We start from the raw sequence: 24,600 nt of genomic DNA on the forward strand, positions 1-24,600 counted from the left end.
AGGAGCGGAGCCCATCCCCTTCGAGAGGCTCGGGCGGCTGGCGGGGGCGGAGAGGCTGGTATGCGGGTGGGTGTGCGGCGAGAAGCTCCTGCTGTCCGAAGCCTTAAGAAGTTCATAAAATCACTAAGTAGAGTAGTTTAGGCTGTAACTGTTGGGGGAGTGGCTGAGGAACTTTCTCAGCCGCTATTACAGAAAGGCTCCGCAGGAAAGCGCTTGACCCGCGTCCCTGGGTTTGTGCAGTGTAGCAGTGTTCTGAGCAAGGGAAGGGAGCCTGTTGCTCCCAGTGTACAGCTGCCCTCCCAAGGGATAATAAAGATAATGAAAGTGTTCCTCAGGAACGGTGCATTTAGGTCTCTTAATTGCCTTCTTGTTTTAAACCAGCTCTTCTCGTTGCAGCCTTTGCCTTGTCGTAGCGTTTCAGATTTTTTGGAGAGGTTTGCACTGGGGACCGTGCTTCGGATTTTTTATAACGTTACAGATATCAAAGTGGTTTAGTAAGCAAATTATGTCAAAGAGGCTATGCTTTTGTTTCAAGTGTTATTGTGGTGTTTACATGGTGACAGGACAACGCTGTTATGCGCTGGGTTTGTTGTGTAGTAGTTAAGGGAGATCTGCTCACGTATTCAGTGCAATTTGTAACAAGTTTGTCTCCAGACAGTTACAGGTGCTAAGGTTAGGTGAGTGGTATGTCTGGGGGTAATGCTGTTCTGTTGATGACGTTATTCTGTGAATTTGTATCCGTCCTTTATTAGAGTTATTCCGTTGATAATGAGGAACGTCTGCCCAGTCTGGAGATTACTGTGCCACGTGACTTAGCAGATGGGTTCATCAATAATAAACGAGAAAGCTACAAGTTCAAGTGAGTAGAAGCCTTATCTTTGTACCTTCTGCCTTTAGTGACTGACAGCGCTATGTGTAGTGATACAGATCTACAGAATCAGGAAAAGTCTAAAATTGAATTATTGTATAGATGGGTTTATGACAGGCTCTTCATCACAACAGGTCTGATAGCACTGGATAAAATTGTCATACTATTGTCTGTCCATTGCAATTCATTATGTATTTCCAAATCTCATCTCAAAGATTCATTTACCAATTCTTCTATTTTTGCACTTTGTTTCGAACTTATGTATGACGACTGAATCAGGGCTGTATGTTATCTTGTGATCTTATGAGTTGTCGTAGACTGGCTAAAGTCTTGATGTAAAATATTCTGTTTGGAAACTGTGTTTCAGACACAGCCAAAGCAAAGTAACAAAAACCAGAAACTGTTGACAGAAATAAATTCTTGGTTTGAGCGTATAAATATTTTTTAGGAACTTAAAATCAGTACAACAATATCAAACATTTTTATTAATTTAACAGAAAAGCAAGGCAACACTTTAAAATTTTGGTGATGAATAAAGCTAGATATATCATCTCTTATGATGAGGTCAAGACTGTCTTTCCAATTCAGTTATGCTTCATTTTTTTATAGTAAACAGCAAGTAATTTGTTTCTCTATGCTATTAAAAAAGAATGCTCCACATAAACAACAGCAGCTCAGACTGATGTAGTTTTACATCAGCTAAGGTAACCTGTTTGGAAAGAGAGGAGCTGCCCTCTCCAAATAGATTCATATGCAATGCTACCTTAGTCTGTAAATGCCCAAGCCTGACTTAATGAATGCAGATCTTTTTGTCTGACTTCATAATTCATTAAAAACTCTGAGATGCCTTTTGAGAAGCCTTATGCCTTAAGGCAATGCAAGAATAATTGTTTGAGTTACTTGACTGATTAGCAGGATAGAATAAATGCTTTCATGTTTTGTGTATTGCATTTATCTGTGATACTGCACCCACTGCATGGGTCAGCACGGTGCTTTTCTACACCCAGTGTCCCTAAGGCCTTCCTACGCACCCAGGGAAGTTCTGTGCGAGAGGAGAGTTCCAAATAGGGGGAGCAACACAGCAGGGCACCAGCACTATGGGGGGCTGCTGGAACACGTGGATGACAACTTCCTAACATACAGTTAAGACAATCAGGATATTTACAAACATGGACAAACTGTTGAGGGGTAGTAAGCCTGGAGGTAGCTTTGACTGCAGTGCCTGTGAGGTAATGAAATTCAGGATACTGAGAGAAGGGAGTAAGGCAAAAAGCAGGATCACAACCCTCGACTTCATAAATGCAGAGTTTGGCTTGTTCGTGGATCTGCTTGAAAGAATTCTGAGACCCATTCCTGGAGAGATGACCAGGAAAACTGGGTGATTTTCAAGGATCACCTTCTTCAAGCTCAAGGACAGTCCATCCACATGAACAGTAATGGTGCAGAGGCAGCAGGAAGATTGGAACAAATGGTCCCTTCCAACCTCAGGAATTCTGATTCTGTAAAATAAGTGCAGATATTTTATATAGAAAATGCAAAACATAATTAAATATCTCATTGTGACCTATAGTAGTTGTGCAGCAGAATTAAGGAAGTGGCTTGAAAAAATGTGAGCCTGGCTGTACTGGTGGGATGCTGTATTTGGTTATAGTGTAATCTATTTATCCAGGATTCAGTGTGGTGCCAGTTACAAACACTAATTCTCTTGATAGATTTAAAATACGGGGTTTTTTTTCTAAGCCACATCATTTTATCAGAGGATTTTATTGTACAGATCTTGTCAAAGCAGCTCTGTGTACAGCCTATTTATGTACAATAGCACAACAGCAAGCTGTGGTTAAGACTACAGGGAAAACATTGTACTAAGTTATGTAAGCCTAATGATGTAAACATTGACTACTACAAACACAAACAAAGGTATGAATCAAGTACTGTTTTAACATTCTAAGCAATTATTATTTGCTTAATATTTTCAGATTTCAGAAAATTTTTGATCAAGAAGCAAAACAAGATGTGATTTTTGACAGCATTGCCAAACCAGTAGCAGAATGGTATGTTGTTGATCCTGCACGTAACCCGGGAAAAGCTATTTCTGCTTTTGTTGTATTGCTTGAAGGAGAGCTGTCAAGTCTTTGTCTTGTTGCTGTAAAAGTGAATTGATGTTCTAATTTACTAAATACTGATATGTCCGAATCCAGGAGATATACAATCCCCTGAGAATGTTATGCATACTAAGGTTCCTTTTTTGACTCTTCAAATAGCAGTGCTACTGTTGCCTCTTTTGTTGTAGAGCAATAGAAATCCATTCCCAGTTCTTTTTTTTTTTTTTGGCTGTAATATAAGCTGACTTCATTGCTTTGGAATAGTACTTTCTAGATAGTTTAATGTAGAGGTAAACCTAATGAAAATTTTATCTCCCCATATAATTTTTATTAAGCTAGGGACTCTCACTAATGTTTGTGGAGATATTCCTAAGTCTTGTCATTACTTTTGTTTTGACATGCAAGGCACTGCTTTTGGCACTGTTTTTTTTTTTCCTCCTCCATTTTCATAATAAAACAGTGCTTATATCTGACAGTTTGCAGAGGTAAATATTTAAGACTGATGATGACCTCAGCATTCATTGAGTGGATAGAATACCATGCTGAAACAGGTGGATTTTTCAATGGGAAATGGATTTTATGCTGTTCTCTTTGCTCAGTTTACTGTCTGTGTTCCTGAAGTTTGTACTGGTGTGGGACAAAATCTCATGCAAGAGGAAGCAGAATTTCTGCATAGTGTTTGCTTGTTTATCAAACTTACTGCTCAAAATCCAGACTGGTAGTGAGTTGGGAAATACTAGTTCAGATGCCAACTTCTTTCTCATTCATTGTTTGATCCACTTGTTGGTTTAAGCCATGATTCCGCAAGTTATTCCTCAACGTATTGCACAGTCCTGTGTTTAGCACTATAGGAAAACAAAAACTTCAGGTGGACACTGAGCCTTTCTCAAGTTGTTACAAGGAAGAAAAATATATCCATCTCTTTATGGTTTTATTGTCTTTCTCCCCACTCCTCCTGTTTTTGTCTCTCAAGTCCCACAAAGCAGAAAGGTAATTGACAGTGAAAATGAAAAGCCAGTGCATTTGAAATTTCATTAGAATAAGCTAAATAGACTAAAAATAATGCTTGTTATTTTCTCATCCAAAAGATATTCCCTTATCTGACATTATCACATATAGCTTCACATTAACTCATACACTTAATTTTAAGTATTTCTGGGTTTAATGTTGACTGCAGAAAAAATATTTATCAAATGTGAGTGTGTTGGAAAAGTCTCATTGATATGTACTATGGACTTAATTTTGATATGCTGAGCTTTTATTGAGGATAACTAACTAGTAACAAACTAGCTACTTTTTTCCCCTTTGGAGTGTTTTGCTAGAATATGGAAATGTTTTCCAGTTTAAGAGTTCACCTACACAGTGCCCTAATAATCAGAAAGGAGTATTCTTCTCCTTTATTTCAGTGTTAGCTGATAAAAGACGTGTTTTATATATTAATTTTCTCCATTATGTAGGCTTTAGTTTCAGGGTTTAGATATGTTTAAGTATCTGAAAGTACTTTAATGCTATTAAAATCAATGGTGTTTAGGCAGACAACTATCTCTAAATATCTTGAAGTCCTTGTCTTTAGTGCTGAAATTGACTTATACAACCATTCTTAATCAAGATTGCCGCTGAGCATTATAATGAGGTTAAGCTTGTATTCTAAGTTATGTTTGTGTTGTTACTGATAATTTTACTTATGCTTTTATAATAGAGTAGACAATAACTGAAGTATGTTCATGTTTTTATCCACTCCCTTAATTTTTTACCTCTTTGTAGACAAAAATATAAATTTCAAAATATATTCAGTCGTGAAGTTCCTTTGCTAATGGAGTCCTGAACTGGGCCTGAAATTTGTTTCACTCTGTGGTTAATGATGCCATTTTCTTTTCCATTATGGAAAGAATAATTGCCCTGTTTCTCTTAGAGACTGCAGTTTTTCACAGCAAAATGTCCTTCATTATTTGTTTCTTTCACAGTCAATATTCTCTTGCATGAAAAAGCTGTTGCAAGTACACATGTTTCTGTTGTTGGAGTCACTTTACTAAGGGAACAGTTTTTGTGTGTGTATTGCCAGTGAAAAGAAAGTAGCAGGAAAATATCAATTAAATAGTTCAGTAACATTTTGGGGTTCTTTGTCATGCATTCTTACAGTCCTGAGAAAATTCAGTTAGAGACTTGAATGCTTAGGAAAAAAAAATCTTGGTCATTGTTTAAACTAAAACCAGAAAGGCAATGCTCAGGATTCTGAAATCTTTCTATTTGGTTCTTGGATGGATGGAAATTGGATGCAACTTTCTTTTCTCTTTTTCTTTTTTTTTTTTTCCTTTTTAAGTAGGTTTTCTTTGATGTTGGGCCGCTACTTCTCTTTCTCTAAGTCCAGTTACATTGTCATCTTGCCTGTGGTTTCAGAGGCACCAGACTTTAGTTTGTTTAATTTGCTTCTTCAGTCAAAAGTGCCAACCTCTGCAAACCATTATAAACATATGACTTGCTTGAACTTTTTTAGTTTTTTCTATCCTTGAGTCATCTCTTACATTGTTTCTTTTCCTTCTAATTTTAAATATATATTCTTGATATTGTTTTTGCGTAGAGTTTTAGAAGCACCACTAATTCTGTTACTGTATCAAAACCAGAGAAAATAGATAACATCCTACTTTAAAGGTTTGCTAATGACTAAGCATTGCTTTAGCCTCACAACTAAACAAGGCTACTGTCAAAATTTCAAACATTAGTATTATGATTATGTATGCAACCAGAAATTAAGTAGAAAATGTTAACTGTTTTGAATTAGTTGATTTTTCAATTCTAATCTGAACTGAAAACTCAATCAATGTTTCGGTATTAGATTTCTTGGCTTTTTAAAGAATAACTTTTGAAAATATTTTCTCTTCAGTTGTCTCATGCAAATAAGAAATAGCTTAGCTGTTTATAAACCTAATGTCAATCACCTGTGATCTTTTGAAAAATCTGATGGCCTTGGGGATGATGCTCTCACTTCTGCAGGTTCTGGTTTCCTCTCATGTGCTATAGTTATCCTAAGAATTAGTGTCTGTAATATATAAACTGCTTCAGCTGACTCTCAACTGGTTTTGTGGGGCTTTTTTCTGCTGTGTAGTCTTACAGAAAATGTAGTAAAAACATTTTTATTAACAGTTATTCATTTTATGCCTGGATATACTTGTCACACAATGTTGAAAGTAGTGATCTGCCTCACAAAGACCTGTGGAATCTATATAGAGGAAAAGGACACATTGTTTCAGATGTCATCTTGAAAGAAATATAGCCTAAACTTTCCCCTAAATTGGGAATTAGCAATGCTTGCTGTTCTATCTCAAAGTGAGTACAATTATGAGGCAATAAAAAGTGAGAAGTGTCATTGATATTTCTTCTCAAATGACTGTTAGTTGCTTGTTTGTTTTGACATAAATTGTGCAATTTAGAGTTGTTCAAGAAGGTTGCTTAATTTAAGTTACAGTTTGACAGCTTTGATTCAGAATATCTTTGTGTCACTTATGTTATAGTGTTTATGGTGAAATTCTAAATATATTTAGAGATCTTGGTCAAAACAAGAAAATACATTGCTTTTTTTTTTCCTGTAGGGAAGCTGCTGAGATTTCTAAGGAAACTTGCCTGCACTAATTTCTCAAAAACAGTTGCATTCAAATCAGCTTTGTTTTTTTTAAAGCTGAAGCATTACCAATTTGGATTTGTTCCACAAATCTGGCAAAGACATAAAGAAAAAAAAAAGTCATACTGAGATACTTTATTTTAGTTAACAGAAACTTTAGTCTGACCTCCAAGTGTTAGAAGATACCTGAAAGCTGAGTCTCTGTGAAGACAAAGTTTCCTGAAAACTTATTTTCCAGATCCTTGAAATGAAGTTCTTCCTTCTTTTCATCTTCAATATAATTTGGAAGGGGGAGAAAAGGTGGAGGGGGCTGGTTTTGCCAGGATTTGGTTAATTTATTTTTTAATATTGATCAATTGAGGTTTCATGAGATAGAAGGAAGGAAAATGAGGGGCACTGATTTAAAAAAATTTTCAGATCTACAAGAACTGAGATTAAGAGAGGGCCAACAGTATCCAAATATCAGGGATACTGGTGACTTCTGCTTTTTTCATTAGTCTAATGTTTTGTAGTATTGAATATTTGTTTTGACCACATGTCTTTGTTACTACTCATTTAAAATGAAGATGGCAGAACTCGGGTAAAAATGATAATATGAAGCCAAAATAAACTAAGAAAATTAAATAAGTTTTTAAGATCAAAGTTGTTTCTTGTTCTCAGGATTTTCTCTTACCTACTTAAAAACATAGAATTTAGTCTTACTTAATAAGGGGCTTTCATTGTTTTATTTATTAATATTATAAACTTTGTCCAAAACTTTCACTTTGAATTTTTTAACCTATTAGAATAATTAAGTAAGACGGGATCTCTGTAGGTCATCTGGACCAATCTTCTGGGGAAAGCAAGTCTGGCTTCTAGGTCACATTTCTCAGGCCTTTGTCCAATAGAGATGCAAAAATGTCCAAAGATGGGAATCTCGCGATTCATCTGGGAACCTATTCCAAGGCTTAACTACTCTCACTGTGAAGAATATTTTCCTTATACCCACTTGGATTGGAGTTTCTTCTCTTGCTACTTGTGACCCCTGCTTTGTGTTCTACCAGTGAAAACCTCTGGGAGGAGTTTGAGTCCATCTCTAATGATCCATTTCAGAAGGTGGTAATTAGGTACATGTAAGGCTTTCTCTTCGCTGGTTTGATAGGAAACAGTTCACTTGGCTTCTTGTGCATGACATGTTGCAGCCTGAATTCAATTGGTTCTGGCAGGCTCATTCCCATTTCTTTAGGGCATTTTTCATCTGGTGGGGAGCCCACAAGTGGGGACAGAACTCAAGGAGGAGAGTTTCTTTTCTTTTTTTTTTTAATTTTTGCTGATTTTGAAGGTAACTGTTCTGTTTGATTCAGCAAAAATGGTGCAGCGGCAGAGGAAGCAGAGTTCTTGGTTATACTTAAGCAAAAGCCTCCCTAAAGTCTCATTAACAATGAGCACAGAAACAAATGAAAAGTTCTGTGTCCGTAAGCTTTAAATAGAACAAATGATCTTCACTGGAAATTAAAACAAAATGTAGTCAGAAAATCCAACCACAATAGAACAACCTCAGTCTGCTTTCAACCTCTGTCTACTGTCACTGGGCTTTTACCACTATTTATATTGTCTCAGATACTCAAAGACAAAGTACTGAATGATATTTTAGACTGTAGTAACTACCCATAAATTGTCTAGCTCTCACTTGAGGAATTTCTCACTTGAGGAATGTTAGGAGGTTGTAAACATAACATATCTATCAATTTAAGTGGAATTGCTTCCATGAGTTATACTTCTGTATCACACTATATTTAGGAATTAGACAGCTTTGAGGAATGAGAGAAGGCAATGGAGTGACTGGAAGTGCCAGTTGATAGCTCTGTAACAGCATTCATTTAACTAGGAGTCTGAACTGAATTTTCAAATAAAAGTTCCTATCTCACTGTGCATGTTTTGAAATCACCACTAATTACAAGTAAGCTAGAACATGCAAGTTACTTGATGAGTGAGTGAGAAACTTGAGGGGGAAAAAACCACATGGTATTGCTCTCCTTTACATTCATGTAAAAAATTGTCCTATACTTGATAATATATAGTTTCTCAAAGTCCTAAGTGCAGAAGAGACCACATGTCATTAATTAATTTTTCATGAAGCCAAAACTGATTTTCTTGAGCAATCATCATTACATAAGCTTTTATATAACAACACTTGGCTTATTAATTGGTATTAATGTTTTACTGAAAGTTGAATATATAAGGAACATTTGCTTCAGCCTTTTGTTTTTCTATGTCTCTTTTTCAAAACAAGAGACATACTCAAATTAAGAGTATTCCATGTTAATTGGAAAAAATATTTGTAGAATGTATGTTGGGGGTTTCTAAGGTATTTGATGTACTTTTGATGCATGCACATAAGTGTAAATCCTGTTGTGTGTTCAAGCATTTACAGCAGCAAAAATTTACTGCATCAAATTTTTCTCCTAAAACTCAGTGACATTGGGAAGGTAGTCGTTGAATTGAATAAGCTGTGGATCACGATCTTAATACTTTCCAGGTAGAGAATTCTTTCCCAGTTGAGGGAAAGTATCCCTTTGTATTCTGGTTAGAAAAAATACTAAAAGTATTGTAATTCCTGTCTCAAACACTGTTGTTGGGGGAGATTTCTGGTAGTCTCTGTCATAGCTGGAGGTAAAACTTGAAAATTTTTAATTTATCCCATCATGTTGCTGCCATAATATATGATTAGTTTTATTTAGCAGTGGTATCAAATCAACCTCCTTAGTCAGCTGTGTGCACAAACCACCTTTTGCTTGGAAAAGGTGTGATTGAAATCCTAGGCAACATAGAGGATATATTGAGCACTTTCTTTTCTGTTTAAACTTGTTGCTGTTTAGCTCTGTAAGGTGAAGAACAAGCTGTTGTGTTGCTAGAAACCAACAATGAGTTTTCAGTGCTTGATCAGAAAAGAAGCATTCAATTCTTTTGGTAAAATGTAAGAACATATCTAGTCCTTTTCTAAATTATAATCATCTTGAAGAGAACCTATAATTTGATGATAAATTATAATGCAGGATAAAAGAATAAAGAAGATTTAGGCATGTAATAAACAATAATTATTCATGCTTTGGGAGTTGCTTGCCTGCAATTTATGCTGTTATTTGCTTTTTTCCCATGCACTCTCTTATTCTGTTTTCCACCATGCAAAATCTTTTTGCACAGTTTTGTGTTGTTCAATGATATTAACTTTGCTAAGGAGACTTTCTTATTGCATAAATACTTCTTGAGTTCATAATGCTTGTCAAACAATCATCATGTTTCTTCATCAATATTTTGTTTTAAATCACCTTTTCTTACAGTGATCAAAAAGACAAGACTAACACTTATCATCCCACACACCTCAAGATGCAGAAAACTTATGTAGATATGGTTACATAGATGTACATTTCAAGCATATCAAACAATCATTATTTTTTTCTTACATTCAGTTTTTTAAAATGTGAAACTTCACACAACTTGACCACATGTATTTTCCCTGAAACACAAAAATAAATATTCATTTGTAAAATGTGTATTTACCAAGTGTTGACATAATTATAATTTATGCTACAGAATCTGGAGACTGATATTCTGGTATCATGAGTTCAATCTAAAATATTGATAGTTTATTTGTTTAGTTCTGCCCTCTTTGAATTTGCAACTGACTTTTTGGAACCTTTCTTGACAGCCATTAAACAGATGATTAATAATAATCTGTTCCGTACATTAATAAGCCATGAAGGCAGCTCAGTATATTAAATGAGATTGAAATACAACTTTTTTCAGATCTGTTGCGTGTCCATGCTTTCCCTGAAATGTCATGGGGTTTTTTTGTGGAAATCTTAACAGAATTTGAAGTCTTGGCCAGGTTTCTTTGAGATTTCCTTATATGCAGAAATTCAGGTCAATGAGATTTGTCCCCATTCAATGCATCTTATTGTCCACAGGTATGAACTTGAACAAATCAGACTTACTGCTTATGCATGTGGCAAATTAAGTTTTCCTTGACACATTTAAGTTTGTCCATGTTTTCCAGATAGAAACATGGAATATGTGGTTATAAGCAGTACAAGCAAAGTCAAATCAATGACTTGTTAGAAACTGACTTTTTAATATATATTATTCTTTTCTCATAGAGAGTAAGTCTATCACAAAGTGTTACAAATAGCCTGCATGTTTTAGTGAATAATGAGAATGATCCCTCTCAATTCTGTAATAGAATGAAACAAACGTACAAATTTAGGGAATATTTTGAGCATTGTATTTTAAAGGGTTTTTTCTCTATAGTAGGTGCTTTTAGGTCTAGCTTGGTATTGATACAAAAAAAAGACCCTCCCATAACTCTGGCAATCATAGCTTTGGTAAAATATGCTAGAGACAGATTTCTCCAACAGTGTTTTAGCTAATCTGTCTGGAAGTTGTCCATGAATTTCTGAACAGGGTGTTATACAATGTTGTATAAGTGCGTGAAAGATCCTTTCTGCAAAGCTTCTCCTTGGATTATGGGTCTTTAATATGTTTTGTTTGAAGCAGTAAAGAGACTACTTATTCAACAAAATGTCTTCTTAACCATGCCAAAATTCATCCTTCAGAGAGGAAAAAAAAAAATCTAAGTATTCTGATAACACCAAGGACGCATGACTGAAAATACACTTTTAGTGTATTATTTTTATTTATGCATAGTTCTAAGTCCTCACATGACTACCATCACTATCCATGTGAACTTGTGCAGTTTCAAATACTGAGTTTAGCAAAAATTTGTGACTTTTGTTCAGAGACTCTGAAGAGCAAAGATGCAGACTTTTCCTGTGGGAACTGGTGTCTTGCAAAGTAGGTTTTACTAAAAAGGTAGAAAAAAGCTGCTGATTCTCTACCAACCTTTCCCAGCAAAGAATCACTTCTGCTGCTGTTGGGGACAGCTTTAATTTGCAAGTGAGCATCTTTGAGGATCCCTTTGGTAGATGCTGTTGAGAAACATGCTCTTCTCTTGTCTTGTCATAATGGGTATTGCCAACTTTTTTGGTACCTGCTGCAGTTACATTTTAGGATGAAAGAGACAATGTGTATATTATCTGCTCACTATACTGACTTCTAGCATCTGAGGGACCCATTGCTTTGCCCAGGGTAATTATGCAGTATAGTTTGATTTTGTTTTCTTAAACAGCATTTTATTGGTGGCTAACAGTTTATGAAAGTTTTTGAGCTTTTTATTTTCCTAAAGGAATTGTGCATCTTGGGTTGAAAATGGTATGTAAAAATCTTAAGCTTCCTGAGTATTTAGTAGATAGTTATTGATTTATTGATTTCGTATTGGGCCATCTACATGTAGTTACCCTTTCAGTTTTAAACTCTTTGGGCAGATGAACTATAATTAGAGTGATGGAGTTTTGGTTAGATTTTTTTTGCCTTGAAATACTTAAAAGTTGAAAAGAGCAAAGTATGTCTCCAACAAGTATTTTCTATGGTGATAAGTTGTCCACATGGTTCATTGCTAAAACATCCTGTATGGCCATTGATTCCAAATGACATTACTTAAAATAAATGTGAATAAGACACATCAGACCTGGATTTTTATAACTTAATCCATGTTATCATATACAGACCTTCAAAATTGATATTGACTAATATTCATACTATTATACTTAGAATGGTAGTTATATATCTTCAGTTTTGAAATATGTTCTTTCATAAGTATATATGTATGCACAGACCTTTAACTTTTGTCTAGTTCATAAATTTAATTTTCTCTCTACAAACTGATGCAGTGGAGGCTTTTCATTTTTGCTGCATCTTCCCCTCTGCTCTTTTCAGGAGGCAACATCATAGCGTACAGCTCGCTTCTGGGCCAAAGGAACTTTGTCAGTCCTACCTGAACTCCTAGTCCTTTGTCTCTTATTTATGAAAGTGTTTTGCTCCTCAGACTTAGGGAATTTGTTCTCCATCCTGTCCTCATGCAGTTGCATGTTGCTCTTAGAAGGCTTTGCCAGCAATTTCACTGGTACTATTGGTAGTATTCTTTCCTTACAGGCTTCCTTAGTACCTCAAGCAGCCTGTCCTTAAATTGACTTGGTGGTAGCTATAATACACTCTGAATGAAAGAAATGCATGTTGTAAATATGGACAGGATGCAGTTATTTGTGTATATAATTATACACACACACATAGATACACATAAATTTAGAGAATAAGGTTTACTTTTAGCTCAGAATTTAAAGAACATAACTGTGGAATCAAAATCATCTATGTCATGCAATATTAAGATAACCTATAATTGCATTGGTTTAGAAGAATGCATTATTGACATGGATATGTTCACATTTTATGAGCGGTCGGGGTTTTCCAGAAAACTTTTCAGAGCTGTGCTGATGCACTGCAGAAAATAATATATATGAATCAAATAGCAAAAAGAAAGCTCACTGACTTTTGTAGCTGTTTTGACAGCATATGCTATGTGACATTTTATCCTGTGTTTACATGTGAGGTGGTTCTAATCAACAGCTTTTTCTGAAGTTGTTAGAAATCAGAATACAAATATGTTGAGTTAATAGTTTGCAACCACAGGTTTATTAGTTTTTAACACATTGCAAGATACACCTTTAACAAAGAGGAGTAAGGAAATTTAACAACCCCAGTTGTCATCTCTGAAGAGCCAGAGAGCTATTCTGTAAGAGCTGAAGAGCAACTATACAGCATCAGACCAAGGTTCCATCTAGTGCACTATGTTGTCTCTCACAAGGACTAACAAACAATGCTGAGGAACAAAACAGATTAAGCATCTAGATTTGCCTCCTGCATGTATCCTCTTAGTCTTTAGTTATTTGTAGTTTAGTGACTTTGTAATTTCTCCATGATTAGTATCCCTGAAGAAAAATGTTTTGGTGATTTAGTCCAATCTCTGCTGAAGCCTGTGTGACATTTTAATGTCCAAAACATGGCATGGCAAAGAGTTGCACAGCTTAACTACAATTTGCTTGAGGAATCATTTCCTCTCGCTAGGTTTGAATCTGCCATGTCTGAACTTCTGTTGATACCCCCTACCTTCTGACAACTCATTACTGTTGTCAGCATTCAGATATTGTGACAGTGGGCACTAGAAATTCCTAAGATAGATGAATGAGGTGTTTCATCATAATAATTGTTTTGATTTGTAACATCTGGAATCTAATATCTATATATATTCCATCTTTGTGCATTTTGGGAGCAGATGTTCACTGTAGATCCTTTCAACATGTTTCTGGTTTTGTCTTTGACATCCTACTGTAATGGATTAAAATAAGCAATTTGGCAACTACCCAGGCCTTTAAATAAACTTTAATAAGTTGGAGAATCATTGCATCTCTTGTGGCGCCAGACCAGCAGCTATCTATACACGTGTTTTTTTCCTCTTACACAAGAGTTGTTTTCCCTCTTTTTATTTGTTAAAATTGTAGTTTATTTATCACTTCTTCTTTAAACAAATTGCACAAGAATAACTTTTTACTTTTCAGTTTGTTCATTTTGTTTGAACAAAATGGGTAGGTCCTTGAGCATAGTAAATCCAATCCAAAATTTAAGATGATTAAGCTTATCTACTGTTTAGTGGAAATAAGGTGGAAGGCAATGGTGGCAGTGTGGTGAATTAAAGAAAGATATTTGAACTGGACTTCCATTAGGCACTTCTGCAAACAGAAATAAGAGGTGTGAAAAAGATGAGTCTGATTGCCATTTCATGCTATGTCATTAACAGCTCTTTTGTCTGTTCTATCAAAGCTTCTTGTACAGTCATATTTATAACAAAAAAGTTTGCTATTACCAATGTGGGTTTGTGCGTTTTCATAGTAAATGAAGATTTTATTACACTGATTTAAGCACAGGTTCTGCTGCGTACCCTTTTCAAAGCATAGTCTGGTAGTTCAGTATAGTGATATTCTCAGAATAAAAGCTGCACCCTGGTATAACAGTATCCTATCATGGGTTTCTAACCATAATATAGTTTTCTCTGTTTGCATTTAATGAGGTCCTGTGTGAAATATTTCTTGATTTTTCTAGTGTATGAATGGCACAATTCCTGACATCTACAGTCTTTAAAGAGATTAAATATCATCCTTGCAAAAAATCATCTGCTGAACTAAAAAGTATGAAAAGATAGTGTAAATAGTAATAAGTATGGTCAGCTAATAATGGATTAAGTCAAGGCATCAAGAAATCCTTCTGTTCTAGATAGTTTAAATTCTATAGAATCTGGAATATATATATTAAAGTGTACTCTTTACCTGTACTCTAATACTCTTGTATTACCAAAGCCAGTTGCTATGTAATTAAGAATTACTGTTAATTGTGTTTTGGTTCTATACAAAGTTGATCATGGACAATATGTTCTGCCTAAAATGTTAATTATCTTCCTGTTTTTAATTGTATAGTGTTTTGGCTGGATACAATGGTACTATCTTTGCATATGGTCAGACAGGCAGTGGCAAAACTTTTACCATCACAGGAGGAGCAGAACGTTACAGTGATCGAGGCATCATTCCCAGAACTTTATCATATATTTTTGATCAATTGCAGAAGGTATGGAAAATTATTTTCTGTTTACATCTAATGTCTGTTTTCAAATATTTAACTATTGCTAATGGTTGTTTTTATAATAGTGTTAGTGGAAGTACTAAAACTAATGCTTAACAAAAATATCTAACTTGACACAGTACTTACTGTGTGCAAGAATATACGTGTAGTTGTTTTGCCTACCTGATTTATTGCAATAGTCTGAAAATTATGGGCATCATTGTGGGGGGCTTTTGTAGTTTTAAAACCCAGGCTATTTTCAGTTGGTGCAGCATACCTTCAGATCACACAAGTGGTTCTCCTTGTCTAACACTTATATCAGCTCCACTCCAGTTTTGTACTGCATGCATTGCATTTCATTTTGACTTTTTATGTGATGAAATAAGTCAATAAGTGAAAGGATGTGCAGAGTAAGCACAATGATTTTTGTTATGTTTATTATGTTTGTGAGAAATTTAATTTTCTTTTAGTGTCTGAAATACTTACATGAGTCAACACAGTCAATTATTCCAGTAGTTTTATAATTATAGGAGAAAGGGAAGAGAGAAGGAGAAGAGTCTGGTGTAATTTATATTTTGTCTCTTCATTTATTCCTCCAGGCCTATGACTCATTAATCTTCACATTTTAGCAAAGCTATTTAATTAAGCCAATTTAAATATGATTTGCCATTAACATAAATCATTCCACTGTACATTCATACTCTTTCAGTCGTGTGCTACAGAGTACCAATCTGTTTGCAGAAGGGTATATGGCTCAGTCACACGAACATGCCCTGACTCAGTAAGGGTTAACAAGAGTAATTACTTTGGCTGTTTGGAAGTATGGCTTTGGCAGGTAAACGTACACAGCATGTGGCAGGTGCACAAAAACTTGCCATTGAGGGAATGGAAATGAAAAAACCCACATGATCATGTTATCTTAGACTTTGTGCTGCACTCATACAACCTCCATGGAGGACTTTTGTTGTGGAAAGTGAACAGGTTTATCATGTAATTGCCAACAACAACGTTTTAACACACCAACATTCTTTTCTAATGTTAATTATGTAATAAAAAATAGAATAAGAAATAACTAGTATGTTTGTTAGATTCTCAGCACAGAATTAGGAATGTTTCCCATTTCAGACTGGGTTTTGGATCAAAAGCTATACTTAGTTACACTTATAGGACTATTCCAATTTTCCTGCTACCAGATCATTATTTCTTTTTTTTTTCTTAGTGCATTTTAAAGGATCTCTTCTTGATGTTTTATCTTTCCTCTTGGCTTTCTTTTCATTTCTTTCCCCTGTTGCATGTCTTTATAACTACATCTATGGTTTGGAAGGTGTTCAAATAGTGGAGAAGAATCATTTGCCTTCTAACGCTAAGTAGGATTAAACAGGAGAAAGTGAAATCTGGGACATGAAATACAGGACTTGTTAAGCTCTTACTTGGACAAAGACAGTTCAATTTGAAACCAAAGAAACAAAATTGGAGAACTAAATGAGAAGCAAATCAAGCCCTTTGTTTTTAATAACATCTCCTTTTAATTTAGAAATTCTCCTATTTCCATGGCATCCTGTTTGAACTGTTCCTTACTACACTTTTTCCAACTATCTGTAGTATATATTTTAAATTATGTCCCTTGAAATAGTGAATTGTCATAACCAATTAAAAAAAATGGGAAATAATTATTAAATAAAAGTGACAAGTTATATCTCAAAGTATTTTGCAAAAAGCCTGCAGTGGATTGAATTATTACATTTCAACTGTGATGTGAGTGCTTTCACAGTGGTTTTGTCTGCTGAAAAAAGTGACTGATTTTTTTATTCTCTTTTATTTCTTTAATTTTGGAAATCATAGCCCACTATTTTGAGGTTTATGTTGTTTGGATTTGGCTTTGGGGCAGGGAAAATTGTTGACAAAACTCAGTTGTGTTAAATTACTTTTTGGCAATGTAATTTACCAAAAGAATTGTGATTGCAGAGAACAGCTGACATCATATACAGTGCTCTAATGTTATGATGAAGAGAATGAAAAGCAGTATGTCACTAATGTTTCTAAATGAAGTAAATCTTATTTTTGTTGCTGTTTTTACTTTGGCTTTGTTTTTTCTGTAAGCACAGTCTTTCTATCCATAATATGAGCACTTTCCTTTTTATAAAAACTTTTTTTTTTAATGCAGAAGTGAAAAATGTCATGTTGGATAGTTCTGTGAGCAGCTCACATGTTCTAAATATATACAGACTTTTTAAAGTATACAGAATCAATTAAAAATTCCAGACTAAACTCATGGTAATGGTGGTTTTTGTAGGGGATTTTTGTTTTAGTGAGTGTGGTGTGTGTGTGTCTCTATTTTGGTTGGGAGCTTTTGTGGGTTTGGTGTTTTTCCCCCCTTCTTCTTGAGTCCTTATGCATATAGTAACACAAAACATGAAAGTATCAGAAATTGAACGTGTGTACCATACCCATGAAAAGAGACAAAGTGAGAAAGTGACCTGGAAGCCATAGAAATAAATTTGTCTTCTAATCTACCTCTGCCTTCTGTTTATAACACTATTTTTTTCTTATCCAGGATAGCAGTAAAGTATACACAACTCATGTTTCCTACTTAGAAATCTACAATGAATGTGGTTATGATCTACTGGACCCAAGACATGAGGCCTCCAAAATGGAAGATTTGCCGTAAGTAATAAATACAGAACATCATCAAAACCAAGAGGAATCATTTTCATATACCCTACTACATTGTTTAGGGACTTTTTGAAGTTGTGCTACTGATCTCAGTGTTAATTTAATCAGAATACTTTATTTTCACAATTTTGTCAACAGTGCCTAAATGTTCTGTTATTTTGTGTGTATGGAGGGTAGGGAGTCACCGAAGATGAAAGGATTAAAAGTGTTCATTGCTATTATGCAGAAGAGATCTCTTGCAGCCACTGACAAGGAGAAGGTGCACTTGTTTTTCTCATGGCAGCTTGTCTTTGTATGGCATATATGACTGTGTGTGGCAGAGATATGTAACAGGTGGTATTTCCTTACAGCAGTAATGAGAAAATCTCCCTGCTTCTATTTGGACCTTTTCCTTCAAGGATAATTATTTTTCTAGAATATGCAATTATGAAATAAGGTAAGTTACAGCTAGAAAATAGGCCACAAGTAGCTCCAAAGAATAGTATATTTCCTTCAGAAAGGATGGTTGTTATAATAGTAGTCATTGGTCAGACACTAGCACCTAGTGATTGGTGAAGGGTAGTAAACAAAGATTGTAGATCATGAATGCTCCAGCTGGTGAAGTTAAAGACTTCTAATTTATAGGAAATCCAAATCCTAGTCTTCAAGTCTGAAATAATAGTTTACAGTCTGTGTTATTTTTAAATAACTAAGCAAACACTAAATAGGTGTGAATAAGTGAGTTGTTTACTGGATTCACAAGTGCCCTGAATAATGCTGGGCACCATAAATATTATCACTCAACATGACAGTAACAGACACTTGTAAATAGCAATGAAATCACTGCTGATACAAGAGCAGGAAACATGCTGAAAATTTTCAGTGGGACAATAAAATAAAATCAATAGAATTTTATTTTGAAATAACTAATTATGTTATTCACATGTTATTAAATCATTTATTTATTAAAAAAACCTTGCAACACAATATTTTGTGTTTAAATGGAGCTTTATTTTTTCATGCAGTATGGGGTATCTAGGATATGTATGTACAAAATAAGTTTCAAGATTGATCTTTATGAAAGAAGCTAGTCTAGAGATTAGGAAGGCAGTAGACCAATGCAAAATGTGGGACCAGGCTGTGAATTGGTCTAATTGTTTCAGTTTCTTTACCTGAAAAATGGAAGTAGAATTTATTGCTTTATGACACATCAGTGCTATGAAGACTATGTATCATTGAGTGTCTTTCATGATCAAGTTTCGGATTCTAATCTAATTTATTATCTGCTTCCTGTGGCATTCAGACCAAAATTTTAGTCAGAGGCTAGTTTGCATAACATAATTTAGTGCTGTGTCCATTTTTGCATGGACAGAAAATAGTAAATAGTGTGTGACACTTTTTTCTACTTATTAGATTTAATGCTATCAAGTTATTCAAGTCTATTACATTAATAATTTCATTTATTAAGTTATTTGAAATATTTTATCTGAACTCATTCAATTTAACAATTTATAAGGATGAATTTATTCAATTCAAAGAAACTGAATTTTAATAATATAATTGTAACTTTGAAACAGATATTTGGGGTCACATGCTCTGGAAAATGTCACATTTTAAAACTAGGTACTGAATATTTCCTAATAATTGTGATTTTTAGAATCCTCCAATTACATTTATGTATGGTGATTCAATTATACTAAAGAATAACTGTGTTGTGTTTAAGGTTATTTTAAAACACAAAAGTTGATGGATAATTTGTAAATTAGGAATAAAGCATGCTGGGATAGTCATAATTACCTGTAAAGTTACATAGTGTATACTAGTGCAGAATGAGTTATAGTAAGATAATAAATTTTTCTCTGCAGAGTAATATTAATGAGTGCTTTAAGGTTTTACTGTACATGGGCATTATTTGCACTACATTGCTTATCAAGAAAATATGTTCTGTAAACTAAAACTCTACCTACATGAGTCACAATTATTATGTGTAAAAGTATTTAATTAATAAAATATGTTTTGTTTATTTTTTAATATTTTAGTCTGGAGATTCAAAACTTAAAAATTTCTAGTGTCATTCTGATCTAAAAATGGAGTAAAAGTTGCAGGAATAGATGATTGCATGATTAACTATATTTCAATTACTTGATTAATTTTCTTAAAAGATAAAGTAGAAGTTACTTATAAGTAAATAATATTTTAAAATACATCAGGTGTTTATCATCTAATATATTTTTTGGATAATTTTATGTGCTTAAAACCTCTTAATATTTTAGTGACAGTAAGCAAAATACAAAATAATAACTTTAAGTTTGCTTGAAAGCCTGTATTTAATGAGAATATTAAAAAATTTGGTTTTTGTACTTTAAAGGTGACATATTATATATAATTTTCTGTTGAACCCCACAGTGGATCATCTAAGCTTTGAGCACTATAAAAAGCTAAAGGCTTTTTATGGCTCCAAACCCTATGTTCTTGGGTAAATATTAGCAGTCAGTGCTGATACTTTCCTAAGTATTTCAGATGGGCAGGAAGAGTATTGAAGAAATGTGTCATTTTAGAAGAATAAGCTAAATTATTAGTTAACCTCATAAAAATGTGCAGATTGTTCTGGAATAGTATTGCTATCCATATTCTTGCAAAAAAAAGGGATGTAATTTGAATGAAAGGTATGTACTTCTGACCAGCAAACTCTGCATTCTTTCTTTATGCTACTAGCTCAGTGTAAGGACTATGCACTATTTGTATTCAGGTGATAGAAGTTGTGAAAGGCTTGTGGATACATGACAGGCTTGTTGATAGTACTTGAAAAATGAGACATTGAAACTGTATTTAATACTTAAGGCAAAAGGAATAATAAACATTTTTAAAATTGTCCATTACATCTAAACACTACATGATTAGACTTGGAGTCTCAGCTCCTGAAGTCAAGGTTTTGTGTGTAACCATATTTTGTGTATTCTGTAGACTATGAGATTTTCATTTTAGCACTGCTTACTCATTTCATCTGAGTCTGTCAGATGAGAAAGGGAGAGGCTCTCACAAAAACAGTGATTACCTTTCTGGAAATAAATTCCTAACAAATGCATGAATATGGGCCATATAGCTGCACATTTATATATCTGTATGTATACATATACAGATTCCTACACAGGACTATGAAGAAATTAATATTGACAATCTAGTTCTGTTTATACCTGTAGAGAATTCCATGTTTCTACAGGGAAATTATGATTGTTTTCAACATATAAAGGTATGAAATTATTGGTATAAAATAAGGCTGGTAGAACGCTATTTAAATACTTACTGCCACCTTATGTTTTCATAAAAGTTTTGCAGGTGTTCAAATCAGGAATACGTTTCTAAAGCTCTTAATTTGCTGTGCATTTGTGAATGAGCTTTTTATCCCCAACAGGTTCTTGATTGTAGTGTATATGTGACGAAATGTTACTGAATTTCACTTTAATTGCAACCTATCAGAAAAGTTCTTAATGTGTTCTTATTTATCCAGAAATAAGGAATTTTTTGACATCATATATAGCACAAATGTAAAAACTGAAGTTAGAGAACCATTAGTCAAGAATGACTAGGTTAATTCATAGGTAACCAATAAGTTACTGCTTTACCTCTCTGATGGCATGTGAAGGCAAACTACAGTTAGTGCTGTTTTGCCCTTAGAATGACAGTCTAAGCTGCAGTAATTGAGGAGCTATGTGTCAGGGAGCTCAGACAACCATTACTCCACAGTGATGTGGCCAGGGGAAATAAAATCTAAATTTCAAGTCATCCAAAGGCGTTCCCCATTTTTGTGTGAAGATTGTTTAAAGTCCTCTTTGAGAGGGAAATGTTTAATTTTTAGTATGATGCAGTCTTACTTTAAGGAAACCACACTTTAAGCTCAGAGCCAATTAACTTCAAACATCAGCAATGATGTCTATATCAATAATATGTTAGTAACATGCAGAACTGTTATGTTCCATTGGGTCAGTGTGAAATAATTTCCCTTTGAAACAAAACCTGTTACTGCATATTGGTAAATTACCTCAAATGAGTTTGTACTCTTCTGTTTCTCTACTGCCCTCCAAGGGCTTTAAGAGTTACCAAATTGCTGACATGGAAAGCTAAAACAACTACTAAAATAATTCCCGTTTTCCTTGACAAAGAAGGATAAAAATAAAATAAGGCTAAAGGAATAATTTTAAACATATAGGAAATATATTTTATTCAGTCTGATATTTTGATGCAAATAAACCTAATTATCTCCTCCAGTCTCAACAGTGTTAATGTCAGCCCCTTTTAATGGCTGTACCAACTGTGTGATTTGGAAACTGACCACTGAGCACCAACTGTAAACCTATAAGAACTATATTTCCAGTGTTCTGAGAATTATCAGTGTTTTAAAACTTCTGAGGCTAATAATATTATTAGTTAACTTTTTTTAATATGAAATACATTCTTTCAAAATTAAGACTGTTCATTGTGTTACTACTGAATACCAAAGGTTAAGAGAATACAAAGTTTTATTAGGTTAGACTTTGGTAATGAGGAGACAGCTAAAAACTGTTTTGAATAATTTCTTCGAAGATTATGATATTTTTAATTACAGTTCAAACAAATTACACTTAAAATCCATACAATAACTTCAGCATGCAAGATATATTGGTTATTCACATCCATGTTTTGTGTTGATTTTTTTCCTGAAAGAGCATGAAGTCCAGTGAAGCTTTTTTAAGCTAACTTTTCTACAAACATTTGAGTGAATGTCAAAATTTATTTAACAATTTTTTGTGAGTGATATTATTGAAATTGCCTACAAATTCTAACATATTTTGTATGTTTTGTTCGTACATGAATCACTGATCTCACTGGTTCAGTTTTGATTCCTTGTTCTACATGGTGGGGTGGAGTGAGAGAGAGTGCACAGCTTTTTCCAGATGCCAGTGAGAAAGGTTTAGCAACAAATGGCTTGATGGGGTAACTGCTTTGGTAAGACAGAATAAGAGGAGGAAGATAGGTGGCAAGTAAGTCTTGCATCCCATCATGTGCTGGGTGCCCTGCATCCACGCTGTGTTGGACAGAGCCTGAATGATTTCCCCATGGTGCACTGCACAAGAACAGTACAGGTCCTGGCCATGCAGAGAAGGTCTCCCTTTTGCTCTTTTGAGCCTTTGTATGATTTTCTTACAAGTAAACAGCTTCATTCTAGAAGGTGTTCTCCTGAGAACTCAGTGAATTTATCTGGCAGCCAAGGGATCTATGCAGCACAACTTGGACCTGAATGCCCTGCTGTGTGCACCGCAGCTCGCAGGCTGTGCCTGCTCAGGTTCACTGTTACATGAATCATTAACCCCTAAATATGTAAGTCTCCAGTCGTGTCCATAACATCCAGAACAGCTAAACTGTGTTTTTGTTGTCTCAAAACAGAATCCATTGGAGACAGTGGGAAGGATTTCCTATCACAATATGATGTGTCAAGCAAACGGTCTGCCTGAGCCCTTACTCATCTCATAGTTCTGCCATGCCTCATAAGGGAGATTATGCTCTCAATCTCTACTTGGATGGTGTCCTGGTTCAGGGCAAATTCGGGAGCGAGCCCCCAAAGGGGTTCCTCTAGAGAGCAGATTCAATCTCCCTCTCCCCCCAGCTAGTTTGGGAAAAATACCTCCTTGGAGAAAAGTGGAAAAACTGTTTATTAAATAATAAAACCTAAACAATATTAAATAATAAAACTTCTTGCCACTCCAGAAGAGACAAACTCGGAAAGTCCCCTCCATGGACTGTAGCTCGACTCAGTCTCTTATCAGTCCCTCTGGTGCTGGAAATGTTGCGGGCCAGGCCCAGCCCAGTGGGCCACAGATGCAAGCTGCTGGTGCTCTGCTGGGTGTTCAGTCCAGAGCAGGTTTAAACAGGTCCAAAGAAAAGGAAAAAAAAGTTCGGGGAACTTCTTTGCCTCAGCTAGCTGAAACTAACTAAAAACCAAGGAGAGCTCTGTCCTGTTGTCTGTCCGTCCACAGACAACACAGTCCAGGAGCAGGAGTGTGGAGTAGTGAGTGCAGTGTCTGAAAACAAAAGTCCACACTTCTTCTCTCCCCACTTCACTCTTGAAACAAGTCTTAAAGGTGCAAAACTTATTATTCAGCATAAACAGAAGAGATGACTGGGGATAAAAGCATCATATAGTCAACCCAGGACAGATGGAAAATCAAATCTGTGTGCTCTTGTGGTGGTGGTAGCTGAATAACTTTGTGACCTCGCCTCTTGAATAAGTGTTGACTTTGTCCTCTGTTGTGTTATTCAGGTATTCATGATCTTTTGAAAGATCATTTTTTTGAGATGATGCATAAGATGATTATCCTGACAATTCTTTCTTAAAAGCTAAAGTTGCTTGCAGTTTTAAGAAACATTACCTATATGTATCCATTAATTTATTCTGTTCTTCTGAACAGACTCAAAGATACATGCTTGCTGCTTTTCTCTTTTTACTTTATCCTAAATTTAATTTTGGCTCTGTCTCCTCACAATGACCCAGCATCACTATATCCTGCTCATGTATTAGCGTAGGTCTTGCGTATCTTCACATGTTGTTTTTTGCATCATTATTATCAATTTTTAAATGTTTATAAAGTTTTAAAGATTATTTTAAATTTCCTCAATTCTAAGTCCTAGAGATAGATATAATAATAGGAGGCTTGACTTTTAAAATGGTAATTCATTTTCCAAAATATATTAAGGGGATTTATAGTACACAAATTAATTATTATTATTTAGACTACACAAATGAATGAGGTAGTATTAATTAATCAAAGGAAGTGTTAAGGTCAATG

At 34.8% G+C, this 24,600-nt stretch overlaps 1 protein-coding gene across 1 annotated transcript in view; it reads left to right on the forward strand.

Moving 5' to 3' along the window:
• Positions 1–24,600, forward strand: part of KIF6 (kinesin family member 6) — a 150,188-nt gene that overhangs the window by 379 nt on the left and 125,209 nt on the right. Inside the window, 4 exon segments of the mRNA XM_031060423.1 lie at positions 753–859; positions 2,845–2,919; positions 14,986–15,133; positions 17,682–17,791. Coding sequence (XP_030916283.1) covers positions 17,778–17,791 — 14 coding nt within the window. The 5' untranslated portion in view covers positions 753–859; positions 2,845–2,919; positions 14,986–15,133; positions 17,682–17,777.

The sequence above is a fragment of the Geospiza fortis genome, unplaced genomic scaffold (assembly GCF_000277835.1).
Source record: "Geospiza fortis unplaced genomic scaffold, GeoFor_1.0 scaffold41, whole genome shotgun sequence".
Lineage (NCBI taxonomy): Eukaryota > Metazoa > Chordata > Aves > Passeriformes > Thraupidae > Geospiza > Geospiza fortis.